The sequence below is a fragment of the Aphidius gifuensis genome, linkage group LG4 (genome assembly GCF_014905175.1).
Source record: "Aphidius gifuensis isolate YNYX2018 linkage group LG4, ASM1490517v1, whole genome shotgun sequence".
Lineage (NCBI taxonomy): Eukaryota > Metazoa > Arthropoda > Insecta > Hymenoptera > Braconidae > Aphidius > Aphidius gifuensis.
The window spans coordinates 13,233,078-13,242,356 of record NC_057791.1 but is presented as its reverse complement, the minus strand read 5'-3'; the positions used below and the strand labels follow the sequence as shown (position 1 = coordinate 13,242,356).

Below are 9,279 nucleotides of genomic sequence, written 5' to 3'. Positions count from 1 at the left end.
CATCATAATTGATCTCATTTGCATCACTATCACTCATTTTGTATTAATTATTAATACTAATACCAATACAATATTAATAATATTACTCCAATTTGATTGTTTATGAATTCAATTTAATTAATCACTGTTGCACTTAAATGTTAATTCACCATGTGTTTAATTGACAATATTTGAGGTTAAGTTATGGAGATGACAAGTTTATTGTCTTTATATTATTTATGTTGGTATTTATTTGGAACTTATCATTAAATTGTTCACCTATTTTATAATTAATCTCACTTACGTTATTGATAGATTGATTGAATTTTGTATTATTAAATATAGTATTATTATTTCTGACTCAATAATTTATAAGTTGTGCACACTCCCACGCATGCGCGTTATATAAATTATTTTTGATAAGTTATTATCAATTTTTTAATTTTTGAATAATTCTGTAAAAACATAATTTATCTCTTCTGTAAAAACATTTTTTATCTCATTGTTTTGACGTTGGTCTCCTAAAAATATTTTTAGCGATTCCTGAGATCTAACCCGTGAAAATGCTACATATAATTGTCCATGATTAAATACATCTTTCCGGAGGTCAAGTCCTACTTTTTCAAAAGTTTGTCCTTGACTGTTATTGATTGTCATTGCAAATGCTATTTTTATAGGAAATTGCCTACGTTTAAAAATAAATGGATAAACATTTTCACAATACAAAGTAACACGATGGATAAACACGATGTTATTCGCCATGTCACCTGTTAAAATTCGACATTTTAAAAGGTTATTTGACAAATCTAATATCTGTAATCTAGTTCCATTGCATAATCCTTCACTGGGACTTAAGTTACGAAGTAACATAACTATGCAATGTAATCTTAATTTTAATTCGTATGGCGGAAAATTTGGGGGATTCAAAGTACTTAAATATTCTGGTAATATAACATCATCAATGTCTCCGTTATCACAATTTTCCGTACTATCCATGCCAGTATAAATTTTTTCAGTGCTGTGGTCAAGCAGTTCTATAACCCTACTATTAATTTCATCAACGTCTACATGTCGAGCTGCTAAAACTGAAACTTTTGTTAAATCGTCATATTGATGATTGTCAATAAGATCTCTAAAAATTGTTCGTACTATATCATCATCTTTTGAAGCAACACAGTTTTCGGGTGCCAATAAGTTATTATCGTTGTCGTTTAGAATCCCATTACCAACATCTAGTAAATACTTAGCGAATTCGGCTTCTCCAGGTAAGGTTCTCATATTTTCTGTCAATGAAAAAACCTTGAAATGTTTCCATAAATGACTAAACTTGATAGATAAGTTAACCGTTTCACTTCGTGAACCATTCACTTTCACAGGTAGCAATTGTCGAAAATCACCACCCATAAGCATAATTTTTCCACCGAAAGGTAATTCATTTTTTGTCAAATCCCGATAAGTTCTGTCTGCCAATTCTATACAATATCTTGGCGCCATTGGAGCTTCGTCACATATCAATATATCGTAATCTAGCAATTCTCGTGCTTCTTTAGATTGAGCTCTGAAATTTGATGTTGAATCAGCAAACATTGGAACTGGCATACCGAAAACTTTGTGCATCGTTCTTCCTTGCGGAAGTAATATAGCCGCTATTCCTGTAAATGCCATTGTAGCAATTTTATATCCTTTACTTTTTAATAGCTGGTAAATTGTGTTGTAAACAAATGTTTTTCCAGAACCGCCTAGTCCGTCTATGTAAAAACATGTCTTTGTAGGCTGTTTCGACAAAGCAGCATTTAAAATTTCATCGACGATCTGCTTTTGTTTTCCATTCAATTTCGCATATTGTGCAAGACCAATTTGTTCATGATTTTGGAGAGATATTCCTTCGTCATTAATGTCATCAATTTTTTCAAACTCAGCTAACGATGGCATTGATGGGAATTGACTAACACTGGAATTTTCTTGACCCAGAAGAGTATTAATTTCATGGTATGCCCTTGCATAAGATTGAGTTTCACTGTGCCCTTTATGTTTAAAATCTTCTGACAAAGCATCTTTAAAATTTTCCCATAGTTCATTTGGGTTGTTTGGTTGACAGTATATTAATATACGAACAAATAAATGTCGTAACTGTCTGGGCATCATCCATATTTCTCCCTCAGTCATTGCACGGTCCCACTCTGAATCGTCTTCAATGAGGCCCAATGCTACACAGGCACCATGGTAAGTATCATGAACTACATTATTAACTGTTCTCAAATCTTCAAAGCTTGTTGCTCCTTTTATTGTGAGCAATAACAGTCGAAGGTGAAAAAGTTCAATTTGTCGTGGACTGATAGAATACATTCTGCCAATGACATTAAAATGTCGTAAACGCTTCTTCCACATTGCTGGACGATTTGGAGTGTTTTTCTGAAATACAAAATATGATGGGATTTCTCCATATGTATACATTCTAGCCTCTGGATCACGTTGATTCAAAGCAAAGTAATCCATCAACATAGTTTGTTTTTCTAAGGCAGTCCGAATAGTGTCTTCTCCTTCATCAGCAATAGCTACAACTTGTTGATTTGGCAGATGAACTGGTAGCCGAATAATAGAATGACTTTTATGTTACAGTTCTCTTCCATAAATTCGGTCACATGCTTCCACTGGGCTGACATATCGCGTTTCTATATGATTTTTAATTTCATCATGAATAATTGGTTCATTAGTACCATTTGAAGCATCTGTTACAACCACCGAAGCAAGATCATGGCCTTTATAAATATATTTATATAAATATTTCATAGCTTTAATATTTGACACAACTTCGACGTTTATATGAGCATTAAATAATAATAATAGTGTGGGGTTATAAGGGACGACATATTGATTATTAGTTGTACTTTCATTTGAGCATTGATAGTCACCACTATTTTTTCTGCGATAAGTAGGGTACCCACTTTCATCCATTGTTGTTTCGTCTTGATATTCTTTTGGAAATTTTTTAGAACACTTACCCTTCTCGTCTTTGCACCAATTTCCACAGGAATGAATCATGTTTTTCATGACAATACTATGAAGCTGAGGATATTCATTTTTATCAGGAATTTCTGCTGAAATAAATTTATCTACAATAGCTGGAGTAGTTATTTTACTATTTTGTTTTAATGTCACTAACATGTGGACATGAGGTAAACCACGCTTCTGATATTCAACAACATATACGTATGCAAGAACATTTCCAAACAAATGGTCTTTTTCAAGTTTTTTCAACATTTCTTTTTTTTTTATATTAAAAACACTTGAGACAATGTCAGGTCTATCTGATGCTGTCTGGCCTGGCAATAAGTTCTCTGTAATTTCGCGCCAATTCGGATTACATGTCATAGTTATAAATAGATCAGGTTTACCAAATTTTCTCACGATAGCCATCGCATCTTGATAATGTTGAAGCATATTTCGAGGAGAACCTGTAAACGATGAAGGTAAAATTACCATTTTTCCGACTCTGCTATTTGTTTCTGTTGCTCGCTGTTGTAAATGATCAATTAAACCCTGATAACTATCAGCACGGAGTTGTTTTTGATTCATTCTACAGTAATTTGTTCTATCTCGCTCGATTTTAACGTAACTATCGACAATCCACTGCTGAAATAAACGTCCACCCATTAAAAATATATTGTCATTTCGAGTAGCCATTCTATACTTAATATATGCAGCTCGTGAAACTCGTTTTCTTTTATTCACACAGGGTATTTCAGAATGCCAACCTCTTTCACCGTAAGGATAAAATAGAGGATATATCAAGGGTTCAACATTAGGGTCCATGCTACTGATAGATTTTAATTCTTACTGGAACGTATTGATACATATGATTCTGGTATATCACCATCTGCAGTTGTTGTGAAAATTGCAGCAACTTCATTGACCCTCTGCGCATTATATCGTCTTGCGTCCATGCCAGGTCTCAGAGAAAATAATAATTGCATTTCAGGTTCTGATTGCGTACTATTATCAAGCATAGATGACTGGAGTTCATCATGCATCATTTGATAAGCCTTAGCGAATTCGTTAACTTGACGAAGAGTATTGCCTACAGCATGAATTATTTCTCTATTCAAATTTGAACCTACATTTATTTGTGATCGAATATCAGTGGCTTCATTTTGATCGACAATGAAAAGCTGGCCGAAAGATGGATTTTCGTTCGTGGTAGGGTAGAAGGATGTATTAATCTGGTAATAAATTTGACCTTGTATCTTAAAACAATATGGGCCTGGTCGATTCGTAGTCGGGAACTGAACTAAATTAGCATTAAAAGATGCAAATGCAAATGCATTATTATAAGATCGTATTCGTTCGTGAAAAATAGCAGAATGTGGATGTGATCGATCAAATAAACTTTTAATTAATTCTGGGGGATCACGCATTTTGTCAAGACTAACTTCACCATGGCTACAACAGTCGTTATACGACAATTTTTTATTAGATACTTCTTCATCTTTGAAGTGTTTTGCTGAACAGTGCTTACATATATTATTCATTTCTCCAATATAATTCTCTTGAATATCTAAAATCGGAGTATTGTCACGATAATTTTGTCTGCGTAAGGCAATTCTTTGTTGATGATTCCGTTGCCGTTCGGCATTTTTCAACCGTTTAACTCTCTAAAATTCTTGTTCTTCTTCAAGAGTCCGTTTAACATGACGGGCAGGCATAATAGAGATAAAATTATTCAATTGTTTATAGTTATTATATAAAAAAGGAAAATAATTGCTGAAATATCTGATGCAAGAAATAAGAACGTTTTATTATTTTGTTATGAAATCGATTTCCTCACTGGTTTTTCAGTATGATGATGATGATGATAAAGATTTGTTTACGAATGAATTCAATATTACCAATGTAAGATTATTCTTGTATTTTTAAGTAAAGGAGTATCTTCTGAGCAAAAGTAATAATGTATCTACGAGTAATGTATTGCAATTGTAATTAGAAGAGAATTAGAATTTTTTGAGCATATGTAATAATGAATTTCAGTAAATAAGCAGTTGTAATGGTGTAATTAAGCAGTTGGAATATGTAAAATGCACTTGAAATAATTGAATAGCTGAAATAAATCAATTTATTTAAATATTTATTCAATTAAATTTATTATTATTTATTCTATCTAATAATTGAATTTTCGAAAAATTAAATATAAAGATAGAATTTTGATGAAGATATTTTATGTATCGTATTTTGAATTAATTTCGTCCTTCAAAAATTCTTTTGTTTGCGAAACAAAAGAATCTCCTTGAGCACCTGAAAAAATCATAAAAATCTCATTACAAATCAATGATTATAATTAGATCAATACTCCGATCTATTGATTTATTTATTTATTTATTATTATACTATAAAAATAATAAAGAACTTACTCTGGTTTAAATCCAGTAAAACAAAACTTCTTTGTGTAGATGCTCCTTTCACCTAGGTCATGAATTCACGATGATTTAATTGTACTGATATATTTTATTAAATAAATTCAATTCTTCCAAGTTTTTGTTCTGTAAAAAGAACCTCTTCAAGCACCTAAAAAAAATCTAATCATAAGTAAAAAATGAGATTATGAACAAATAAACAACATAATTAGAGAATACGATTATTTCAGTATTTTTTATCATGAAAAATTGAGCACTTACTCTGAATTCAATCCAGTAAAATAATATTCGTATTCGTGTAGATACTTCTTGCACCAAGACTACGAATTCACAATTACGAATTCAATAACGAATTCAATAAATTTTTTCTTGTGTGTACTCTCAACTGATATATAATATTTTTTTTTTTATATTTATTTTTTATTTATTATTATAAATAATATAAGAACTGATAATCCTTTTCTTAAGATTTATTAAATTTAAATGACAGCTGACAGTTTTGTTAAGTTTGGTTTAATACAGTTTAATGGAGTTAACTTCACTTAAATTAGGCAGTGTAATACTGATTAATACACCTAAGCATAATACACATGCGCAACTCATTCTTTTCTTACTTCAAAATAATGCTGCCAGATGTCGTGCTAAGTCATTGCTACCTAGGCTGTATATTTTTTTTGTACATTTTGTTAATAAAAAAAAACAAACAGTGTTCATTAATTAAATAAAAAAAAATAAAATTCAAGTCAAGGCTAGAAAATTTTTATTATTATATATTAATAATAAATTTATTTTAAAAAAGAATGATAATGAGGATTATTTGATTAGAACAGAATAGATTAAACAACTTTAATAAAGAAAGAAAATAATAACCCATTTAATCACATCAAATCAAACATATTTTTATTATAACGACATTGGTTTTAACAAAAAATAATAATAAATATTGTTAATATAATCATTGTTATAAATGACTAAAGACTTCAAATAATAATAAAGATTTTAAATAATAATAATTATTATATGTTGCATCAAGCCAGTCGAACATTTCTTTTTTTTTTTATCGTCAGTACATTTTTTTTTCTAATTCTAATAATTATTAGTCATTTGCATTGATTTTTTTTTTTAAATTAAAATTTCAATTCATTTTTTTTTTTAATTCTAAGACTAATTCGAAGCATAACAATATTTTTTTTTACTCCTGACTTACAAAAAAAAAAATACATATGAATATTCTTAACATTAATATAATTATCACTCAGTGACTTTAATTTTTTTTTTTTTAAACAAAGAATTATCACTGTAAAATTAGTTATTATCAGTCAGATATTTTTATTTTAAATACTATTATAAAAATATTATTATAATAATATATATAATATTTTTATCACATGGAATGATATGAGGTAGATAAATTTTTAGCATACAATACCTCAAGTTCAAATATTTTTTTTTTTTCGCGTCTGACTGACAACAATAATAATTATAACGACAACATTAATAATAATAATTGACTACATAAAAAAAAAAAACAATATAACTATCAGTCAGTTGCATTATGCAATTTTTTTTTAAATATTTTTACCTGACATATAATTATACAAAAAAAACAATAAATTAAAAGATTATGCAGCTTGTTGAACTATTGCTGGCATAACTGGTTCATTAACTGCTTGTAACATTACTGGCACAACTGGTTCATCATTTGCCAGAACATTTGCTTCATTAACTGGCACAACTGGTTCATTATTTGCCAGAACATTTGCTTCATTAACTGGCACAACTGGTTCATTATTTGCCAGAACATTTGCTTCATTAACTGGCACAACTGGTTCATTAACTGCTTGTACCATTACTGGCACAACTGGTTCATTATTTGCCAAAACAGGTCGAGCACCTTGTTGAATTATAACTGGCACAACTGGTGCTTGAACAACTGGTGCCAAAACAGGTGCTTGAACAGCTGGAACAATTGGTTGTGCAAGTTCAGCTGGATTTTCGTCTATGCGACGACGCCTGACAGCTATGACTGGATGAAATCCAGCTCGTACAGCTTCTAATGACATCATTGCATCACGTTGCCTTATTACGATGCCATTCATGTCAGCAACAGCAAATAAACTTGAATCACGTGGCACTTCACTAAAAATAGTAACTGGTGCCCCAACAACCAAATTTTCATTTGGTGTGTAAGAGGCTATATTAACAGCAAGACGGTAGTAGCCATCTGTTACTTGTAACTGGCCACATGAAGCACGGTTGAGCTGGACTGTGCGAGGTTGTGTCCGAATGTAGCAGTCAAGTTCTGAAAGAAAAATATAATTAATTGTTATTACTTTATATTTTTGTTATTGTTATTGTTTTTATATTTTTATTATTGTTATTATTTTTATATTTTTATTATTGTTATTATTTTTATATTTTTATTATTGTTATTATTTTTATATTTTTATTATTGTTATTATTTTTATATTTTTATTATTGTTATTATTTTTATATTTTTATTATTGTTATTATTTTTATATTTTTATTATTCTTATTATTTTTATATTTTATTATTATTTGAATGCAAATTTTATATAAAAAAATAATTACCAACTGGTCCCTGTTCAGACATAATGTCAGCCATATCAACAGCTCTGTACTGGATCTTTCTTGGTTGGATATCAGGTCTAAATGTCCCCAAAATTTGTATGTCACTTGAAGGCTGGACATGGTACTCTAATTCATGAGCATCAGCTTCACGGTAACGTGGATTGCCAGTCTTGACAGTACCTCCACGAAGCTCAACAACTGACCACATTTGAATTTGGGATTCCCATAATTTCGCCATAGCTGTTCCCCAGATTAAGATCTTCATTCTGACATGTTCATTATTATTCAAAGTAAACTTGAAAACATGTCCTTGAACAGTGCGGACAGGTTTCAAGCCATCAATTGAGTCCACGTAACCACAAATATCACTACAATTTGTTATATTAAAAAATTAATTAAAATTAATAATTAATTAATTAATTAAAAAATTAACGTCATTGATTAGAATATATAATAATATATATATGATATTCACATATGATAAGTGAATAAAATGAACGTTGATAAATAAATGAACGTTGATAAAAAAAAAAAAAATAAATAAATTTATGATACTTACACTGATCTTTCATCATGTTGAAAAGCATTAATTTCATCGCCTGATCCCGTGTAGGAGACTACAACACGGCCATGCAACGGCCGATGCATGGCGAAATTTTGCCATTAATGGGCTGCCATTAATGGGCCACTCATACGTCGGGCCTGGCGCGTTACACCATTCTAATATTGGCTGCCATTATTGGCCCATTAACATTTGCCAAGATTGGCCCATTAAAATTTGCCAAGATTGTTCCATTAACATTTGCCAAGATTGGCCCATTAAAATTTGCCAAGATTGGCCCATTACTTGCGAAATCAATTTTTTTATAAATAAAAATAAAAAAAATATTTTTTTTTTTCAATTGCATATATAGATTATCGAGTCCAACTCTGTTTTTTTTTATAATAAATGTTTTTTTTTTCCTGCCTCTCGCCGGGCGCGAACTCTTGACCGAAAACCTAAACCTACACTAAACCTATGCTTTAACTAACTGAGCCACGAGCGCGATATATATATTTCGGAAGTTTTTTGTTCACTTGTAGTAATTAAGTTCACTCGTAGACTTGGTAGACTTTTTTGAAGATGATTATTCAAATACAAATATATTTATTTATTCATGTAATTTTAATGCTCCATTGTTGAATTTTTTTTTTCTATTGTCTTGTTTTTTTTTTGTCAAAAATTAGCTGATGGTTGGTAGCCATTAATGGCCAGCCATGAATTTGCCATGAATTGGCCGATGAACGGTAGCCATTAATG

At 30.4% G+C, this 9,279-nt stretch overlaps 2 protein-coding genes across 3 annotated transcripts; both read right to left on the bottom strand.

Moving 5' to 3' along the window:
- Nucleotides 1-650: 650 nt before the first annotated feature.
- LOC122853870 (ATP-dependent DNA helicase PIF1-like) lies at nucleotides 651-2,481 on the bottom strand. The gene is made up of 2 exons (XM_044154280.1): nucleotides 747-2,481; nucleotides 651-664 (listed from the first exon to the last, which is right to left on the bottom strand). Exons 1-2 carry the CDS (start codon nucleotides 2,479-2,481, stop codon nucleotides 651-653), a joined length of 1,749 nt encoding a protein of 582 aa, XP_044010215.1.
- A 4,468-nt stretch (nucleotides 2,482-6,949) lies between these two features.
- On the bottom strand, nucleotides 6,950-8,808 carry LOC122855111. 2 transcript variants are annotated; one of them, XM_044156272.1, is made up of 4 exons: nucleotides 8,539-8,808; nucleotides 7,980-8,347; nucleotides 7,192-7,689; nucleotides 6,950-7,146 (listed from the first exon to the last, which is right to left on the bottom strand). In XM_044156272.1, the coding sequence occupies exons 1-4, from the start codon at nucleotides 8,625-8,627 to the stop codon at nucleotides 7,010-7,012; spliced, it is 1,092 nt and encodes a 363-aa protein (XP_044012207.1). In that variant the 5' UTR covers nucleotides 8,628-8,808; the 3' UTR covers nucleotides 6,950-7,009. The 2 variants fall into 2 exon arrangements, with proteins under 2 accessions (XP_044012207.1, XP_044012206.1); XM_044156271.1 differs by having other exon boundaries at nucleotides 6,950-7,689.
- Nucleotides 8,809-9,279: the final 471 nt, after the last annotated feature.

Excerpts from the sequence above, each read along its gene's own strand:
- LOC122853870 (XM_044154280.1), bottom strand. The coding sequence starts at position 2,481 with ATGTTGATGGATTACTTTGCTTTGAATCAACGTGATCCAGAGGCTAGA.
- LOC122855111 (XM_044156271.1), bottom strand. The coding sequence starts at position 8,627 with ATGCATCGGCCGTTGCATGGCCGTGTTGTAGTCTCCTACACGGGATCA. Across the intron at positions 8,348-8,538 it reads CAACATGATGAAAGATCAGT|TGATATTTGTGGTTACGTGG; the intron begins GTAAGTATCATA and ends AACAAATTGTAG. Across the intron at positions 7,690-7,979 it reads GTCTGAACAGGGACCAGTTG|AACTTGACTGCTACATTCGG; the intron begins GTAATTATTTTT and ends TTTTTCTTTCAG.